The 21,268-nt window shown below is 38.4% G+C and overlaps 1 protein-coding gene across 1 annotated transcript in view; it reads right to left on the reverse strand.

The window, feature by feature from the left end:
• SNTG2 (syntrophin gamma 2) overlaps window positions 1-21,268 on the reverse strand; it is a 170,384-nt gene that overhangs the window by 135,102 nt on the left and 14,014 nt on the right. Inside the window, exons 3-4 of the mRNA XM_088150145.1 lie at window positions 8,822-8,878; window positions 8,686-8,743 (exon numbers count right to left, since the gene is read on the reverse strand). Coding sequence (XP_088006271.1) covers window positions 8,686-8,743; window positions 8,822-8,878 — 115 coding nt within the window. The remainder of the gene's footprint in view (window positions 1-8,685; window positions 8,744-8,821; window positions 8,879-21,268) is intronic.

The raw sequence follows: 21,268 nt of genomic DNA on the forward strand, positions 1-21,268 counted from the left end.
TAAACCCATCGTGGTCACATGATTTTCCACTCAGCAACCATGGCACTTAGCGATGGAATTGCTGGTCCCAATTGGGGTTGCTTAGTGAGGACTACCTGTAATTCTTTGAGCAGAACTCTCCTGTAAGTTCTTTATGATTATTTATTTGTGAATAAGCAATTGTGGGGCATTTTAAAAATCCATCAAGCAATCATTCAAACCATAACACTAGTCTTTTAATTTCAGCATTAACAGCAAGGCAACAAAACAATACTGGTAAATTAGCTATCTAATACAGAATAGTTGCAACATTTTACCTTATGGCTATGAATGACAAAACCGAACTATACTTTGGCTAGAAACAAATGATGGGAATAATACTGGCATAGGATACATGTTTTAGGTCCCACTGATTGTAAGAAAATCCAAACTTTACTTACTTGTGCCTAAACTTTGATGTGAAGAAATATATTTGACTACCGTTCATTATACCCAAATATGTCCATCTGTTTGTGAATGTAATGAATGAATGTAAGGAATGGAACTCCTGATTTGTAATGAAACTCCTGTAATGAAACTCCTGATTTGATAAGAAGCTTCCTACTAGCTTGTTCTGAGAGTCTCACCTCTGAAACCCTAACACTGCAGCATTTTAGGCAGGAAGAAAGGCCTTCTTAATATAAGAGGAATTGGTACGAGAGACAGAATTAGCAGTCCTCCTTCCCTTATTTCCCCTCTCCATTTGCAAATGTTAACTTTGCTCCAATTCAGTACCAGCATTCGATACAAGGCAGAACAGTGATATGATGATGATGCAAGAGAAAATAGGGCATAGCCTTTGGACCATTTTCCCCACCCGGCTAATCTTTTTGGATTAGGAGAATAGTTATGTTTATGCCCAAATTAGGTCTACTGGAGGTTTAACAGATCCATTTGCTTAAACATATTCAAAATAAATAGAAAACTGTCCCATTGAATTTCAAGAGCATAATTTGGTGTGGGTTCAGAGATCACTAAAAAGGGGTAGATGGGGCTGCAGCACTCTGGTTATCTAAAAAAGCCACTACACAATCACTACAACTCAGAAATGTGGACATTAGATATGGAACACAGAGTAACATTATGTTTATATCCATTCTTTGCTTTTACCCGCAGGACTAAATCTGCCTTTGGAAGGGTGCCACAGCAGCACTAATGAGGGAGATCCAGGATCTCTCCTAACCCCTTATATTGTATCCCATCCAATTTCAGGCTATTCAAGTGAGACTAAAAGTGGGAATGAAGGTTTACCTGCCAGGAATACAGAGCTGCTTGTTCCACAGAAGCTATCATAGATTAATAGAATGATGTTTCTCTTGTGATTTCTTGCTACCTCTGGATAATGGAAAAACTCATGCTGCCAACCTGATCATTTTATTTTAAATGTACTTTATCTTGTAGCTGTGTCCTGTTTTTTCCCAGATGGCACATCAATCAAAACATAGCTTCACAGATTTTATTTTCAGCCTCACAGTTAGTATATTAGTATGGTGCTCAAATATAAGCTTACTGTAGTGTGTGATAAAGAGACTATTTGCAATACCAAAATATTAACTTGAAACAGCATTAAGGGAGAAAAGCAAGAAAGGATTAGGGATTTAAGTCCTTCAACTTAATAAACTCTGACCACACAACGGTATAAAAAGAACCTTCTAAATAGTTTATAAACTCCTAAAGCAATAGTTTATTACACATATTCCACTCTTTCATTAGGCAGTCCAGCATGACCTACATGGCTTCGCTGATCGTGGCCACTGCCAAGGTCAGATCTACAGCTTTGGCAGCTTTGTAATAGCATAATGGCCTCTAAAGCAATAACATAAAAGTGACAGTAATACTACTTTCTGCGTATGTATAAGACCACCCCAGCTGGTAAAGAGCAGTTGCATGTATGTATGTGTGTGTGTGTGTGTGCGTGTGTATTGAGCCCTTTGAGACTCAAGGAAAGGCACGGCTCTTTACTGTAGTGAGGCAGAATAACATAATTTTTAAAGTTTCTCTGTGTCCTATCCTAACCTAAACAAAATCAGGGTGAGATTATTTTGAGTTTCTTTCTCACGCTTTCCTCTTTCACAGGAGTGTGTAATCTTTTCTACATGTTCCCTTTTAATGACTTGCTCATTCCTCCCCTACGTCCAAGGTCAACTCTACATACTGTTACACCAACACACTCTAAACTGCATCAAAAGTTTTAATCAATGAAAAGTGTATCCAAAAGTTTTAATCAACGAAAAATGCAACAGTTAAGGCTGCTGAAGAGGTACACAGTAATGCATCCCTCCCATTCCCATACTGAAACATCTACATCAATTGTCCATTGTTTCCATGACTCCTTTCAAGATGTTTTAACCTTTAGTTAAAGGCCTGAATAATAAGTTGTACAATTATGAACCTGTCTTGCTTTTCTGAGGCCCTTTTCTTAAATATGTAAGAAAATATCTTCCCCTGTCTTGCTTCCAAACTGCATGGCCCATAACATCTTGGGAACTATTTTTTTTTCCACCTCTCCTCCTTTAAGAAAGTGAAGACAACTTTATCATCTATCCTGTTGTATTAATCATTCTTATGCTACTTTTAATAATTTTTACTGGATCATGTTTTATTGTTCAACATATGTGTGGGAGAACAGGCTGTGGAGGAAGAATTGCAGGCCCCTGTGCTGCCTCCCTCCCCTCCTGTTTGAGCCTTCTCCCCTGCGTCAGCACGGCAGAGCTGCCAATAAAGTTGTAATCTTGGAACAGGTGGGAGAGGAGAACAGGGGAGACACCTGTGGTTTTGCAGCGGCAGCTGCCACTGCCAAATTAAAGCAGGTGTTGAAGGTGCAAATGAGAGGAAAGGACATATAGCAGCCAAGCAAGACAAAGCACAATAAGAAAAAAGGGTGCAAGAGGTCTATAAGCTGGCCATTAAAAAAAAAAGAAATCCCAGAGGGAGAGAGAGAAAGAGACTTAGGCCTGTAAGAGAACAACACTGTTGCATACTAGTAACAGTAGTGGCAGAATATAGCTTAGTAGTATTAGTAATAGTATAGTGTATAGTAATAGCAATAGTAGTAGAATATAGCATAGAGATAATTGTTTAGTATATAGAGTGAAGGTTAAGATAATAGTTATAGAAAGAATCACACATACACGTTTGTATATATCATTTTTAAATCTTGGATAGTGTTGTAAATAAAAAACCTCCCTAACCCTTCTAGGGAGACATAAAAACCCAAATGTCTAGGGTCCAGTGCTTTTTGGTGTTTTTTAGTCTGTGTAAATGAAAATTGGGTACTGTTTGGGGGGGGGGCGGAAGAACCCATGACAATCTGTCCATCCCCTTAACAGTTATTGCATTATTCAATGCTTCCTTCCAGTGAGAGCCATTCACAGAATTCATTCTGAGAATAAAACGGTGGCTGCTATTTATATAGTTTCATAAAGCTCAATCCAAAGAATAATGTTTATTTAAATCTCATTCTACAGCTTCTCTGTTAAAGTGAGAAGAAGCTGCCTCTCAAGGGAAGAGGAGTATCATCTGGGTAGGCTGGGCATGTTCTCTGTTGTATTTTCAAATATAATGCCTTTAGAAATTCTCCCAAGGCTTTTTTCAGTTTTTAAGCCTTAAACTTAAAATGTATTTTTTTTTTAACTATAGAAATCCAAGGAACCAAACCTTTTAATTTTATTTATTTTTGGTTCCTAACTCTATTATTCCAATAAAGTATTTTGTACAAAGGAAATAAAGCTCTTCTTAAGAGTATTTTATAATTGCTTAAGAAACATCTGAGAATAGAGAGGTTAGAGTACTTACATGGGCATGTTAACATCAGAGGTAATGGGCTTACTGAACTGAATAATATGACATAGAATCTACTGAAGTAATAGATATTTTATAAAAGGATAAAATGAAGACAGGTGAATGTCTTCAATTTTCTGAGTGGTGCGCTGGAACTAGATGTCAACAAAACAACTTGATATTTCTTGCTTTAAGACAATGGAAAGAAGACATGTGAAGTCAAGGAATGCATACACAGCTAACAGATGGAATGCTTTTCTGTTAAATAATGTAGATAAAAAAAATACATTTTTGTGATACTTAACAAGCAATATCAATTCTAATTTTCTTTCATAGTAATTTATCCTCCCATGCATGTGTGAATTTTGCTCTCTCTAAATATAGCTTTCAACTATACCTCTTTACAATTGTAGCTCCCTAAATAGCTGCAATGCCCTACATGTAGACAAGATACATTTTTGTTTCGTGTTATAAACTCCATTCTTATACTCGATTTGTCTGGTAAATACATAAAAATTGAGGAAAGTGGATTTTGGCACAATGTATTAACCTTATGTGTACCTTGACTGTGATAGGCCAAAATGTGGTATATAGGTCAGAGCTGGATAGTAAATGAAAGGAAATCAATGACTGGCTCTGACACAGGCTGGGACACCCATCCATTTTCCCGTGTCCTGCCTCTGATGCTGAGGCTCCTGTGGATCTGGCTGTCTCCTCCTCTCCTGAATCTGAGTCAGAGCTCATACTACTATTCCAGGTAATGGCCCTATGTTTGAACACAGACAAACCAAACCCTGATATGGTGTATTAAAGTCTATGGATATTTCTCAAAGAATTATGGAATTTCCTATAGCAGCTAAGGACTTTTTGTGTATATGTATGCCTTCCATTCAGTCTTGACTCCTGGCAACTGCCTTGATGAGTCTAAGCAGTTTTCTTGGCAAGATTTTTGGAAGCGGTTTGCCGTTGCCTCCTTCCTAGGGCTAAGAGAGTATAAATAGCCTAAAGTCACCCAGCTGGCTTCATGACTAAAGTGGGACTAAGTCTCCTGATTTCTAGCTTGGTGCCTTAACCACTACATCAAATTGGCTCTTGAGAATGACTATAGATACCGGAAAATACTTGAGTTTTGTCTATATGTAGTGAAATGAGGTAATAAATACAAGGGACTTGTCTATATATACAATAATGAGGTGGTAAAATCTTGTATATACTGTACCTCCTGAGATTTAGATTGGGCAGTTATATGTCAGCCTACCTAATTAGAATTAAACTCTTATTGCACAGTCTTAGCACATTTACTCAGAATTATGTCCTATTATGGTCAATGGGGCTTACTCTTGAGGAAGTATATACAGAATGACAGACATGAATTCTGGGTTTGAGAGTCAGCAGCCCCTGTGTTTGTGTGCATTTACAGAACTGGGAAATGCTTGGAGGGTGTTAGAATAGGTAGCGGCCTGTTTACACTTGCAGAATCTTCCACAGCTTCTCTCTGCCCTACTTGCACATAAAAATTGTAGCCTGGATCATGCCTTGAATCAGCCTTCCACAACCAGTCACCCTCCAGCTGTGTTGGAGCCACTTTTATAATTCTTAATCAGGCAAAGATGGAAATTCTGAGAGTTGAAGTCCAACATTTGTGAGAGAGTAACAGACTGGGGAAAGATGCTCTCAGTAATATGTATATTATTAAACAATTATTTCTCCAGTATATTTTAATAATACTGAGCTAATTGTTCATGTCTGAGTACCTATTTTCAAACAACATAAATGAGAACTGGTTTAAATGAAAATGTGAAACAATTTTAGAAACTTATTGTAATCATAACAACAAAATCCCACTCAGGCTAGACTGAATAGACAATGTAAGGCTTTATACAATCACACCGAGTAAGTAATAAATTGACATTACTTTTTAATAAGACTGACCACTTTTTCCAACAGAATTACACTGCTAAACAGCTAGTGTTCAGCTTATTCTCCCACACTTGACAGTGGCATGCTTTGGTGAACTAAACACATGACTCTGGGTCAGCAAAGGCTGTGGTTTTGCTTGCTTGTCTGACTTCATTATAAGCAGAAACTTTACAGTATTACAAGCCTGCAATGTCTGTAAGCATAGAGAAAAATGTCTGCTATATAGTATACACTCATACACACACACACACAAACAAATATAACAGGGATAAAATAACCCAAGCTTCAACTTCATAACAAGCTTCTTTCAACATTTCAACATTACTTCCAGCCTGCCTTGACCAGATTGGATCTGAAGGTTATGCAGACAACTCCACGTTCTCTGAAATGCGTATTTGCTTATATCCATTTTGGTTGTACTGTTACATTTCACTGTCAACTTATATAACTTGTAAGTATTCTTTTTTCTTTTCCATCTCTTTTCTCTTTATTAAAGGAATAAAACATGCTATTTTTTTCCAAAAGCTATTTTTATGCCTTGCCTTAATATACTTCAGGATCTCTATGGAAACAGTATTAAAAGCAATACAAACTACCTAGTTAATCAGAGGAATTGTGATAAATTCTTGCCTCTACCCCATGTTTGCTTGGGATGTGGGTTAGTGAACTAGACAGCAATCTCAAAATCTAGACACAACCTGGAAGAACCTCTTATGTAAGAGCAATAAAAGTTATTGGATATGGAGCCACAACTCACTCACCCACTTACTCTATCCATCCACATCTACACACCATATTCATTCAGACATACAGATAGTTTCACTGTCTGTCTTACAGATTTCATTGTTCTCTCTTTCTTTTCCCCTTACGGCCACTGATTGTTGCAAATATACTGTGTGATGCTTGGCCCATGTCATAAGGGAAGCTGGAAGATGAATATCTAGTTCCTGCTAATAATTTTAGTAGGCAAATCATTGTAGTTAGCTGGCTGGCAATATCATATTTTGTGGGGCTGAGAGCTAATGTGGCAAGTGAATAGAGGCCAGCCATGCAAAATAAAGACAGGGTGCTAATCACAGGGAGCTCTCCAACATTTTTTAGTGGCCCTCTTTGGGTAAAGTAGTCATATCCTTTAAGGGAAACTTTAAAGGGGGATGGGAATATAATAGCACTCTTCAAATTTATGAAGGGATGTCACACAAAATATGGCTAAAACATATTTTCCATCATTCCAGAATACAGGACATAGAATAATGGATTTAAATTACAGGAAAACAGATTCTGGTTGCATGTTAGGGAAGAAAAGTTCTTAACAGTGGAACAAAATACTGAGGGAGGTGGTGGATTCCCACATCTCACTGGAGATGTTCAAGCAGAGGCTAAATAGCAGTCTTCGGGAGTTTTATTTAATTTAGATTCCTTCAGTGAACAGGAGATTTAATTCACTGGACCGAACAGCCTCTTCAAAATTTATAATTCTATGTGGTGAACATACACATAAGAACTGCAGCTAGAAATCATGGCCTCAGGTATATTCCTACTTATATCAAGAATTTGTAAATAGAAAAGTGCTTATTAAAAATGAGGCAGTATACTGGAAAAATGAACAAAGTAGGAAGAGTGGAAATCTAGAGATACCACTTCTTCAAGTTGAAGATGTGCCTAATTTCATATATCATTCCCATGGAATACGTTCTTCTTTCTTGTTTCCATTACACTAGCATTTATAGGTGGCTTGCTGGAACTTGTAACCTTCTGTCTCAGCATGCCCTGATTAAGAATAATAAAATTCACTTTACATCAAAGCAAAAACTAGCTTGCTTTTTCAGAGATTATTCAAAAGAAAAATCATGTGCAACGTGTTCTTCATTTTTCCTTTGTCAACCTGAATCCTTCAAATGATGAACAAGGATGGAAGATGTCTACAACTTAGGGAAAGATTAACACAATTTAAGACTGAAGGAAATAAATACAAGCATAGAATGTCCTCAACAATACAACTTTACTTCTTAAGCAATCAGAAGTAAGTATGTCAGAATAATGTACTAACTTTCAGTAAGAGTCCTTTTCCTTTAAGCATCCTCTTGAGATTTTGCTATTCTTTAGAGACCACACTTATTGCTTATTTTTTTAAAAAAACTTTTTATGTTAGTATAATTATGTTGCTAATGCTTTCTGTATACTCTGAAATTTTGTCTGAAATTTGCTTTTTCATTTAAGCTCTCTACATTTGTGTTCATAATGGTAAATTTTTGTGAACATTCTAAGCTTCCCAGGATTTCTCAAAAATGTTTTTATGATGAGAATGAACAGAAAGACCTCTTGTTATGACCTTTGGAAGTCCTCTGACCAAAACTAATGAAAACTAACAGTTGTTTTCTGCCATTTTGAGGTAGAAAAACTGTAGTGGACACCCCAGTAGGCATAAATATGAACTGGCATGCAGAGATGTAAAGCATGCCCACTAATTTTTCAGGCTATTTAAGTTTCATTTATGCTCAGTGGCTTTAAAAATAAGTGAAAAATAATTGGGGTATAATAGAATGTGGATCAGTTTATGCTAACAGAAAGCAACATATACAAAAATAAAGAGAGAAATGCAGATGGAACTCCTATTGAAAGCAGTGAGACAATTATACTTGACTTTGTTTAATTGCCTATAAAATTTGGACTCTCTGTCTGTTTGAAATTTGGAAAAGTGAATATCTTAGAAGAGTAAGTAATACAATGCCACATAGGTAGAAAACACCGAAGATATGGGCCAAAAATAGCTTTTTGGTTTTCAATTTGAAATCAATGGAAAATGCATATGACATAACTAAATGGATGAATAATAAACCAAATGAGGTGGATGAAAAAAGCAAGTACTTTTTATCCTTAAAATATTTAACTTGTTGCAATATATATCAACATCTAATGATTGTGTTTACATCAAACTTTGCTTATGCAAATAAATAATTGCTTTACCTGCTTGGTCTTTAAATATTTTTGATATAACAACAGGCACTTTGTGCTCAGCACCACCCTGAAAGAGATTGCAAAAAGAAAATTTGTTTTATGCACTATATGTTATAAAATGATATAATTATAAAATTATGCATACCTTTATACTTAAGCCCAAGCCACCAACTGGTTGTCTACGAAGTTTAACGGTTCTGTGCTTTAAAAAATGGTAGAAAAAATAAATTTAGGTGAAAATACAATATTAGATGCATGCATACTAAATTTATTTATATACTTTATTTTATTCAAATACTTACTCTAGAAAGTCAAAAAGAATGAATTATGGTATTTAATCCTTACTTAGCCTTAGAAAGAGGAGTTTGCTGTGTTATTGATGGGATAAAGGCTATGGTATGATGGTGTGCAAGCTAGTCTTTAGATCAGAGATTCTAACTTGAGCATGGCTGACGTAAAACTGGACTTTGGTTATGCTTTTAGCATATTAGCCAAAGCATCCAAAACTGAATGGTGTCATGTCCCTCCATTTAGCAGGGAATTTGCATGTGGCACAGGCATGATTATGGCCAACAACCTAGTCTTTTTTTCCTCTAACTTACTAAAAAATGTTATGTGAAAGCCTCTTTTGACCAAATCCATGAAGAGCAAAGGAGGTCAACATATATAGAGCCCTTTGGTACCAATCATGGCTGATTTTTTAAAATTGCTTTTTGTTTTTATGATGTTTGGTTTTATGCAGTGGTGTGCTAGAGCCGGTTCGTACTGTCTCAGGAGACCCAATTGTTAAATTTTTGGGAATTCTGCAAGCCAATTGAGAGCAGAGCTAAACTACTGAACAACAGCTAGTGTGCTGATCAGCTGTTCTGGGGCTAGGAGCTTGGCAGCAGCAATGGAGCTGACAGAGCTGTTTCTCAAACATTTACCAGCACGCCATTGGTTTTATTCACCCAGAGCCATATTTCTTAACATGGGTGGCCATATAAGTCAAACAAACAAACAAACAAACAAACGTGACGTAAGAGAAGTAAATGGTAAAGAGTATCATTAAATAAAAGAAAATAAAGAAAAATAGATATATTATGTATATATGAAATGAAGAGATGGAGGAAGGAGGCAACAGAACTGAATGAAAAGGTTCTGATTTTGCGGAATTGAGTTAATAAATAAAGGCAGAAAAGCGAAGTGGAGATTTAATTATGAAAGAAAGAAGTAAAGTATCGGTCAGAAAGTATGAACTGTTGTCATGTAAATTGTTGTGCATGCTTATGAAAGTAAGTATTTATACATTGGAGAGAGTTTCATGTTACACTCCAATGAATGGTGAAAATGAAAAAAAAACAGTGATGAGGTTTTTGGGGAAAAAAAGTGCAATGTTCTAAAATCTACCAGGTGACATGAATAGACGGGGGGCAAGGACAAGACAAGAGAGCATGGAAAAAGTGATTTGGCCATTCAGAAATCCAAGAATGAAACAGAATGTTGACTGGTAATTATCTGCTTAGAAAAATATCTATTTAAGCATAAAATCTATTCATGCATATGCATGGAAAAGGAAAGAACAGAAAAGCATGGCTGATTTTATTACGATTAAAGATTGAGGAACATTTGTGAAAGAAACAAGAATGAGAAGTTCTGAATGAGGGATAGACCATTATTAAGGGGTGTCAAGACTGTATTTTTGGAGGGAGGGGGGAGGTATGGAAGAAAAGGAAAAAAATTAAAGAAATTAGAACAAAAGTAAAATGAGTGCAGGAACAGAAACTAAAAGTATCAAGGAGTTTGAGAAGACAGATATATCTCCCAAAAGAAAGTGGAGGAAAGGAAAAAGGATGCAAAGCACCGGGAGAGCTTTCCTGAGATTCTGCTTGTCGTGAAAAAATTCTGGTCTAATTCTTTTATGGAGCAGAATCTCAGGAAAGCTCTCCTGGTGCTTTGGGCACTCAGTGTCTCCTGATTAGCCAGTGCTTTGTTTTGCTTATTAAAAAGTATTTATAACATTTGTAAGGCATGAGATAGGAAACTAGGTACTTAATGCACGTGATTATTCAGTAGCATTGCCATCAGCTGTCCACTAGTATGCCCTTGGTTTTTTAATGGAAACCATATTCTTGGTCTTATAATAATTAAGTACAAGTTGGGCACTGAGACGGCAGTTCACCATTTCTTCCTCTAGTAAATTGCTCCATTTTCATGCAGTATTTAATCCATTACTAGCTTATTTGCTACTCACCAATGGTCTTATGACTCCCACCCTTTCGCATTCTCGTTCAAAATCCTCCTAACCAGGTTGGCCAGCTATGGTCCAAATATGCACTTTCCCTTCGTAGTGAGATGAATTCCATCTTTATAAAGCAGCCCCTTCTCCCTGAGGTTTGTACCATTGTTGAAAAACCCAAGCCTCTGTCGCTAGCACCAACTCTGCAACTTGAAAAATTATCCTTTCTGTTGCTGGACATTTGCTTTCAACAAAAAGTACAGATGAGTACCTGTGCCCCAAAACCTTTCACCCTCCTCTCTAAAGCCATGAAGTTATTCTTGATACACTCCCAAAAGGCAGGCTGCTGGGTTGTTTGAGGATCTTTGTTCCAACTGTTGCTATTTAATGCCAGGTCTACCAGCAAATCTGTTCTCATCCAGAGTTTGATTGTGGATGATAGGGCAGACCTGATTTGCATTAGCAAACCTGAGTGGGTGAAGAGGGGACTGTTTCCCCCTTGGAAATGTGTCCTCCTGGGTTTCAGGTGTGGCAGTAGCCATGAACTCAAGGCCAAGGAAGTGGGGCGGCTGTCATCAGTGATGCTCTTCAGCAAACTGAGACACACTGCTGTAGATAACTAGGTATAAAACCTTATGTCTGAAATTGGGTACCAAGAACAAATGGGGACTGCTGCTACTGCAGCCTTGTCCCTGCTGTATACCAATATCCCTCCTCACACTGGTTGCAGGGATGGTGGAGATCTTCAGCGTGCAGGGGACTTCAACCTGCCATCCATGGGATTGAGCTCTGAGGCAACCCAAGAGTTCATGGGCCCCATGACAATCATGAACTTGTCCCAGATAATCATGACTCCAATCCATGTGAATGGTCACATATTAGACCAGGTTTTTGTTTCAGAGTAGATGCAATATGAGCTGAGGATGGAGGACATCAATATCTTTCATGGTTAGATCACTCTGGGAGGAAATGTAAGGTAAGCTAGGAGCCCCATTGTGGATTGTGTTTGGATGTTGTTCTTTGTGCCCTTAATTTTTTTCTTAGTATTTTTTTCTTATTTTTTAACAGAGTTTGGTTATTTTATTTGCATCTTAACCCTTTATATCTTAACTCCTTTATTGTAATAAACAATGTAATCTCGGAGTCCTGCTGGACTGAAGTGGTATGTATGTTTATCAACAAACAAATAAAATGTATGCTGTTTTGCTTTTTGTTTAATGTATTCATAGTTAAATGTATAAAAAAAACTTGTGATGACATTAGAAATGTGTGGGTTTGGCAAATTTTGTATGCAAACAATATGGTGTAGTTAGCTGAGAACACAAATGTTTTGTATTGAATGCTAGCAAGATTGTAAGATGCAACAGAGTATGTATCTAAAAGTTCAAAACAGTTGTGTTTAACAGGAGAAATAAACAATCGCAAATTATATATTAATGTTGAAAAATTAGAGCACGTTGTGTATGTTTGTTAAAGATGGGAAATTGGATGGAGAAATGTTTAAATGTGCAATGCTGGTAAAAAGATAGCAGATAGTATGTGATATGTTGTGAAAACAAATGTGTCAAAAGAAGAAAAAAATGGATATGCATAACAGCATGCTTCTGCCCAATTTTTATATGGAAATATCATGATCCTGCTGCACGCGCACACACACACAAAGGGATCTATGGTCCAATACAATCACCAGCTTGTCCGACAGCAGCGCTGTCAACTCCAGTCTGGGCAGTGCAGGAAGCAGGAGCATAACCAGTCCGAGACAGGGCACACGGCAGCAGTTTCCAGAGGAGACAGGAGCGAGACACGAGCAGTCACAAGTGAGACACGAGCGGGTAACTAGATGGTTGTCGTTACCGAAGACTCCCCTTCTACTGAGCCTTATTTTATAATGGCAGCCGGTGTTCCTCATTTCTGAGGGCGAGGTTCCCTTCTCGCGAATAACTTCACCGAACGCCTTCACAACATTCTCTTTTCAGTGCGCCTCGTTCTAACATCAGGTGGTTTCACGCTTTCCACCTCGTTATCTGAGACTGACCCCAGCTGTTGCTTACTGGCCAACCCCATCTCTAATGACCGCTCAACCTGATGTTCATCTGGTACTTCCGCATACTCTGACTCTGAATCAGACTCAGCAGACCATGACATTATCCCTCCCCCCAAGGTCCCCCCCCCGAAGCGGAGGGTCCGGGTTTTCTTGGATATTGCCGATGAAACAACGAGATGAGACGGGAGGCATGCACATCACCTGCATTTTCCCACGAGGACTCTTCAGGACCATATCCCTTCCATTCAATTAGGTACTGAAGTTGTCCTCGGCGAACTCGAGAGTCCAGAATGCGGGACACCTCATATTCTGGTTCACCTGGAACAGCTATAGGTGGAGGAGGGGAATGTAGGGGTCAATGCAGACTGGCAGGAGCAGCTGGAACTAACAAGGAGTGATGGAAGACAGAATGCACCCAAATATGGGGAGGCAGTTTGAGACGAAATGCCACCAGATTAATGACTGCTTTGATCGGGAAAGGACCCAAAAACCAGTAATCCAATTTTCGTGAGGGCTGCTGAGGGGATAGGTATCTGGCAGACAACCACACCAAATCTCCCACTGTTAAAGAAGAACCGGCTTGACGATGCTAATCTGCAAACTTTTTATAATCTTGTTTAGCTTTCTCGAGCTGAGTGTGAAGGACTTGATGGATCACCTGTAATTCTTGCATGAAGTGATCTGCAGCAGGAACTGCTGACTGTGGCACAGTGAGAGAAAAGAAGTGAGGGTAATAACCATAATTAGCCAAGAAAGGTGACATTTGGGTGGATGTGTGCAAATTCTGCCAGAGCCAAGAAGTCGGACCAATTGTCCTGCTGGAAATTGAGGTAACAACGCAAATATTGCTCTAGAATGGCATTAACCCATTCAGTCCCTCTATCCGATTCCAGATGATTCACAGAAGAGAGATGTATTTGTGTTCCCAAGTTCTTAAGAAGAGCCTGCCAGAACCGGGTAGTGAACTGGGTCCCGTGATCTGTCAAAACCCTTTCCAGTAAACCGTGAATTTGTATAAACAATTGAGCAGTCTCTTTGGCCGTGGGCAACCCAGAACAAGAAACAAAATGAGCCATTTTAGTCAACATGTCCACAACAACTAAAATGGTCATGAATCCATTTGAAACAGTAAATCTATTACAAAATCCATAGATACAGCAGACCACGGACGCTGTGCAGTAGGAAGGGGTAATAAGGGACCTGCAGGTTTTCCTGAAACATTCTTGGCACGTCAACATTGAGGGCAAGAGGCTACATATCTATGTACATCATTGCATAAACGTGGCCACCAAAAGTCTCTTGAAATCAAGTGCAAGGTTTTAAAGAACCCAAAATGACCCGCTGCTGGGCTACTGTGACACAAGTACAAAATAGTGCTGTGTATTGAACCCGGGGGCATGTAGCAACAATTAAGAAAGTACAATAAATCCTTATTCCAGTACCAGGGACCTGATTGGTCTGCAGGATCTTGTGACAATTTCTGTTTCTGTACTTGAGCATAGGGGTCCTATTTTAACTGCTCCTGAATTTGTTGCAAGAGATCTAATCTTGTGCGAGAAGCTGTGAATCTTTCTAAAGGTATTACAGATTGAAAGGGTGCGCAGGTTCTGACACAATTATATTCAGGTTTATAAGACAAAGCGTCAGTGCATTGATTCTGCCCACTAGGAATGTACATTATTTTAAAACTGAAGCGAGAGAAAAACAATGACCATCTAAACTGCCGCTGGCTGAGGCTCCAAGCAGTTCTTAAGTATTCAAGATTTCAATGGTCAGTACATACTTCAGCTGGATAACGAGCTCCTTCTAGATGATGACACCATACTTCAAAAGCGACTTTTATGGCCAGAAGCTCTTTATCCCAAATAGTATAGTTTCTTTCTGAGGGCATCAGTTTTCTTGAGTAATACACACATGGAAACAAAGTATCACAGTTAGTATCAAGTTGTAACAGTACTGCCCCAAGAGCAACATCAGATGCATCGGTTTCAACAATAAGCGGTTTGGAAGGATCAAGATGCTGAAGAATAGGAGCTGAGGCGAAAGCTGTCTTCAAAGCTGCAAATGCTTGTTGTGCTGCTTCCCTCCATACAAACTGATTCTTTTTCTTTAACAGATCTGTTATCGGAGCAGTTAACTTAGCAAACTGTGGAATAAACATGCAATAATAATGGGCAAATCCCAAGAGTCACTGAATGTCTTTGACTCCACATGGAGGTTGCCAAGTCTGGATTGCCTCACCCTTTTCTAATTCCATTGAAATTCCCCCAGAAGAGATACAGTGTCCCAAGAAATTAATTTGGGAACGTGCAAATTCACAGTTCTCCAGCTTAGCACAAAGACACTGTTCTCGAAGTCTTTGCAACATGGTTCATATGTGTTGTGTATGCTCCACTGGCGAAGAGGAGTACACCAATATATCGTCCAAATAAATTATGACAAATTTGTCCAGAAGATCTCTGAACACATCATGCATAAAATGCATGAACACCTCTGGAGCATTGCATAATCTAAACAGCATGACTGTATATTCAAAATGCCCATACTGTGTGCGAAAGGTTGTTTTCCACTTGTTGCCTTCACGGATCCTGACTAAATTATATGCGCCCCTGCAAATCCAGTTTGGTAAAAAAATTTGCATGCTGTAATCATTCAAGAAGCTCTGAAATTAATGGAAGTGGGTAGTGATTCTTTATAGTACTATCATTTAGTTTCCTATAATCACAGCACAGTCTTAATTCACCTGATTTTTTTTTAACAAACAATACTGGTGCAGCCACCAGAGATGTGGAAGGACACACAAAACCCTGTTTTAAATTTTTCGTAACAAAGTCTTGCAAAGCCATTCGCTTGGGTTCGGATAAAGCATATAAACATCCCACAGGAAGTTTAGTGTCTGGTAATAAGTCAATGGAGCAGTCATAAAACCTATGCAGAGGGAATTGATACGCCTCCTTCTCATTGAATACATCCTCATAATCTTGAAATTGACAAGGAAGCCCCTGGAGGACGGGACTTGACATAACAGCTGCTACAGTATTCACCTTATGAGTCAAGCACGTAGGGTCTCTAAAATTAATGACCCCTTCTGACCACAGGAAGGCTGTGCCCAGGCTAAGCCCAATAGGGAAATGAAGAGTGGTGGCCACATAAAACTCCACCCCTTCGACATGACTGTCCATTCGCATTTGCATCAGATCAATTGCCAAAGTCACTGGACCTGAATGCAATATTCGCCCATCAATTGTCTCTACAATAACAAGAGGCTTAACCATATGTTGTGGAACCTCCTGCTGCACTGCGAAAGTTTTGTCCATAAAGTTCGCTGTGGCTCCTGAGTTGATCATAGGGCAGACTGGGATAGCAGGTCTGTCTGCCCATTGTATCATTACAGTCACAACGAGGTGTTTAGTTGGGATAGAACAAGAGTGTAGAACATCATTAGCTGCCAGCTTAGCCCAATCTAACCCCTCTTCTATATTGAGCCCCGTTCGTTTCCCACCCACTGAGACTGAGTCTTTCTGGAGGGACAAGTAGCAGCCACATGACCCTGTCCCCCACAATACAAACAAAGTCCTTCCTTCCTTCTCCTGTCTTTTTCAGCCTGAGATAGTTGAGTCCAAGCACCTCCCACCTGCATAGGTTCCTCCCCAAGTACCTCCCGGGATTGCAGCACAAACATCGAAACCAGGGTTATAGAAGAGTGTTTCCAAGCTTTCCTCTGGTGCAGACAACCATCAATCTGCAAACATAATTGCATGAGCAATTGCGAGGACTGTGAACACTCCGTTTGGGCCAGTTCATCTAATATTTTGAAAGACAACCCCTCCTGACATTGGTCCATTAGCGTAGCATCGTTCCAATTTAAATACTGAGCCAGCAAACGGAAATCACTAATCTATTCGGCTATGGCACGCCCCTTCTGTTTCAACTCCCGAATAAGTCTATTAGCGGTTTGTGTGTTCACTGGATCGGAGTACATCAGTTGCAATTGTTGACTGAATTCATTGAAATTGTCCAATAAGGGGCTCTGCTGAATAAGCCCTGGAGCAGCCCACCTGTCTGCCGAACCAGTGAGCAAACTAATAATACATCCAACCTTGAATCGATCCGTCGGGAAATCTTCCAGATGAAGACTCATATATAATTGGCACTGAGCAAAAAATGCCAGAAACTGAGACAGTGTTCCATCGAATCTGTCAGGTACCTGGATTGGGCATTTCCGACGGGTAGGCATGGCAGCTGGAGCAGTTGATTGTCCTGCTTGTACTTGATTCAGGTGGGCATTAAGGAGAGCAACTTGTTGCATCAGCTGAGCATCCTCTGCCACAAGCTGCTCCATCCTTACAGCTTTCTGTATCGTCCAAACGGGTGGGTGGGTAACGACAAACTGTCGTGATCACACTGCACACACACACATGCACACACACACAAAGGGATCTATGGTCCAATACAATCACCAGCTTGTCCGACAGCAGCGCTGTCAACTCCAGTCTGGGCAGTGCAGGAAGCAGGAGCATAACCAGTCCGAGACAGGGCACACGGTAGCAGTTTCCAGAGGAGACACGAGTGAGACACGAGCAGTCACAAGTGAGACACGAGCGGGTAACTAGATGGTCGTCGTTACCAAAGACTCCCCTTCTACTGAGCCTTATTTTATAACGGCAGCCGGTGTTCCTCATTTCTGAGGGCGAGGTTCCCTTCTCGTGAATAACTTCGCCGAACGCCTTCACAACATTCTCTTTTCAGTGAGCCTCGTTCTAACATCAGGTGGTTTCACGCTTTTCACCTCATTATCTGAGACTGACCCCAGCTGTTGCTTACTGGCCAACCCCATCTCTAATGACCGCTCAACCTGATGTTCATCTGGTACTTCCGCATACTCTGACTCTGAATCAGACTCCGAGCAGACCATGACAGGAAATGACAAGTGGGTATGTCAGGAGAAAGAATAAAGTAAATGGAATGCAGTAGGAATTGAGACCTTAAGAAGTGAGTGTCATAAAAGAAGAAGAAGTAGGGTCAAGAATGAGTGAAGGTTGGATACATGTGAAATGAATACAAAAATGTGTGACCAGTACAAAAGAAGTATGTTGAGGTGGCTTTGTTATATAAAAAGAATGAATGAGGATCAAATTACAAAACAAATTCATAAAGGAAGAGTGAATGCATTGACAGGAAGGGGAAAACTAAGAACATCATGATTGGGTTGACTTGATGAGATCCTCAAAGGGAGAGATGAGATACTTAAAAAGGTAGTATATGAATTGATGTACATACTTGGTGGAATCAAGAATAATTTGAAGGATAGAAAAGTATGGAGAAGTACAGTGGATAGTGGTATAAATTAATTTTAGTTATTTTCCTTTTCTTATCTCATGCTGTTAATAAGCAAAAAAGAAAAAAAAAATCTTATTTGCACTTGCATCATGTTGCTTACTCCAAAAGGGAGTAGCATACTAGGTATGCATGTTTGCTTACATAAAGGGAACGCATTATATTCTCTGTTCAGTGCATACCTTGAACTGTAGAATGTTTTATAATAGAAAGTGCTCTCCAGGTACTTATCTACTAAAGTTTTTTGATGCTCCATTGAGAGTTCAGACCATTTCTCTATTCACAAAGTTGAATGGGAGCTTGATAGATCATTCAGAGACATTAAATATGATATGCCAAGCACATGTCTCATTAAAGAAGAAATAGTTGTGATATGAATACTGCAGTACAGGAATACAGATGCATGACTCTGAATAATACATTTTCTTTTAAATATTCTTCTTGGCCTTCAACCAACTGTTGAAGAATTAAAAATGCAGATATTGTTTCCAATGAATGCTTGTACTTGTGTCTGTCTGCTTATAAACTTTTACACTCTGGATTTAAGTTTTTAGTTTAGAATCAGCCTTTTCCCACTTCCAGCTGACTGTTCTCCAGTGAATTGGTTTTCTTTTCATTTAATCAATTCCTTATAGATAATTTGTTAGTATTTTTTGAAGAAAGTATGTGAGATAAAAATCTTTATGGACTTTTCCCATACAATCTAGTTCATATGTAATAGCACCATGCATTTTTGACACTTTATTCATGCTCAGTTTTCTTGATATTTGACATAATAGAAGATGAACTGGCTCATTTTATCTATTGACATTAAACGTATAGTCATACAATTTAGCAACATGCTGAGCAGAGTTCTATCCACAATACCATTTCTCATCACTAAGAACAGACACTGTTGGATAGTTCAAAGTTGTTTTTAATACTGTTATTATTATCATACTTATACTTGTACTTTTTAAAAGTTTGTGTACCAGAATTGTTTTGTCTTCCAGGGAACATCCATAACTAACTAATTGTACAGATACCTATGTCAAGTTTAATAGACTTCATATAACATTACACAGGTGAACTTCCATTCACATAACTGGACAAGCCATTGCTCTCTTCCTTTTTGCATGCCCTCAAATGGGCAGAGCTGATTTGTAGGATGTGATGGATACAAAATGGGAAGAGGCAGAAGCTTTTCTGTCAACACACTGAAACAATATTGTAATTGATTCCATTGCATATGAAAAGAAATGGGCAAGATCAGCTTAGAAAAGAATTTCTTGGAAAAAAAATAACATTTTGATTTTGTATTGACAAAGCAAGTACAACTTTGCAAAATCAGTTCCATGCCCTGTATTCACTTAGAAAACAAGAAACTTATGGACATAATTATGTTCTCTGTCAAAATTATGTCGGATCATAGTCAACCTTTCTTCCAACATCAGATTCCTATGAAATCAGTGAGTTTTTCATAAAAAGCATATAAATCTATAAATTCCCTGTATTTTTATGTATTTTAGAGCAAACCAATTGTTACATGTATATAATTAATCATGATGTTTATAACTAAGGAAAAATTTTTGAAGGACTGTTAAATACTACATTACCTTACTGCAGTTTGCATATTCCTTGACCAGAATCCTTTAGACCAGTGTTTCTTAAACTTTTTTATCTCAGGACCCACTTTTAAAAATTATGGAAGACCCCAAAAGAGCTTTTGTTTGTATGGGTTATATTTACCAATATTTACCATATTAAAAAATAAAATTGACACATTCACTGCTGCTACTGCTTCTCATGATTGTTTGATGGGATTTTAATATTCCCATTTTATTATTATTATTTTTATTATTTTTCAACAAAGGCTGATTTATTATCATTATTTGTATTATTTTTCAACAAAGGCTGACAATTTTGATTTCAAGGACCCTTGAGAGGGTCTTGGGGGGGCCCCAGGATCCTAGGACCACACTTTAAGAAACACTGCTTTAGACTATTCAGCTGTAGATGGGAACCATAATGTATGAAGTCTGGTTGTCAGATCAGTCAGGGTGACCAGTCTTTATGAGAATATATGGCCATTTGTCAAAGTTTGAAAAGGTAGAATGGTTGTATAGATGGTGGGGTTGGATTATACCTGATGATTTACTATTATCATGTCCCCAAATCACCACAATCAGTTCTGAAGGTACAGACTGTTCTAGTCTGTACCTTCAGAACTGTTGAGTTCAGAATTGAGACGGTTCCCTGCCATAGTAGAATTTGGAGCATATACATATAGGCTTTCCATGCATATGTTTTAATAAATGGAATTGAGATTAGGCAAAATGCATCTCATTCTGTACTCCCCACATTCCTTTTTATATTGGAGTTCAGCAAAGGGATTATATCTATGTCTATGTAACTAAGTTATACACATATAATGTGGTTGTATTATTGCCTATGCTTCGTGGAAAAATAAAAGTAAAAATGTTAAATAACAAAATATAGGTGGAAAGTGAAGAACTCTCACAGCATACTGTATATGCAAAACAGCCTACCTCAGAATAATATACAGCTTTTATGAATGCTAAACAGGAACTTAATTCCTTTTGTGAACTTGAAACAGAATATTCATTGAATCATATAAAGCATAGATACCGGGAGCAAGTGGAAAGAACTAGTAAGTTACAAGCCTGTTGGCAGAAACATTTTAAACAATATAATATTATGTCTACTATTAAGCATGCCCAGGATAATATACATACATACATACATACATACATACATACATATATATATAATGATTCTTTCTCTCTCTCCTTCTTTCTAATTTTTGCTCTCAGTTGTATAATGCTAAGTCAAATGTAACTGAGGAAGAAACCAGGATGGTCCCCACCCTCTTGCTCTTCTGGAATCAGGTAAAAGCTTGTCTCTCCCAGACAGCCTTTGAGGATTAATTGTAACCAGCAATACCATATAACTGATAATTTAATTTTAGCCATGTTCTTAGTATTCAAATTAGA

This window comes from Python bivittatus, unplaced genomic scaffold (assembly GCF_059951505.1).
Source record: "Python bivittatus isolate LINGU-HERP-01145 unplaced genomic scaffold, Pbiv_v1 ctg000020_np1212, whole genome shotgun sequence".
Taxonomy (NCBI): domain Eukaryota; kingdom Metazoa; phylum Chordata; class Lepidosauria; order Squamata; family Pythonidae; genus Python; species Python bivittatus.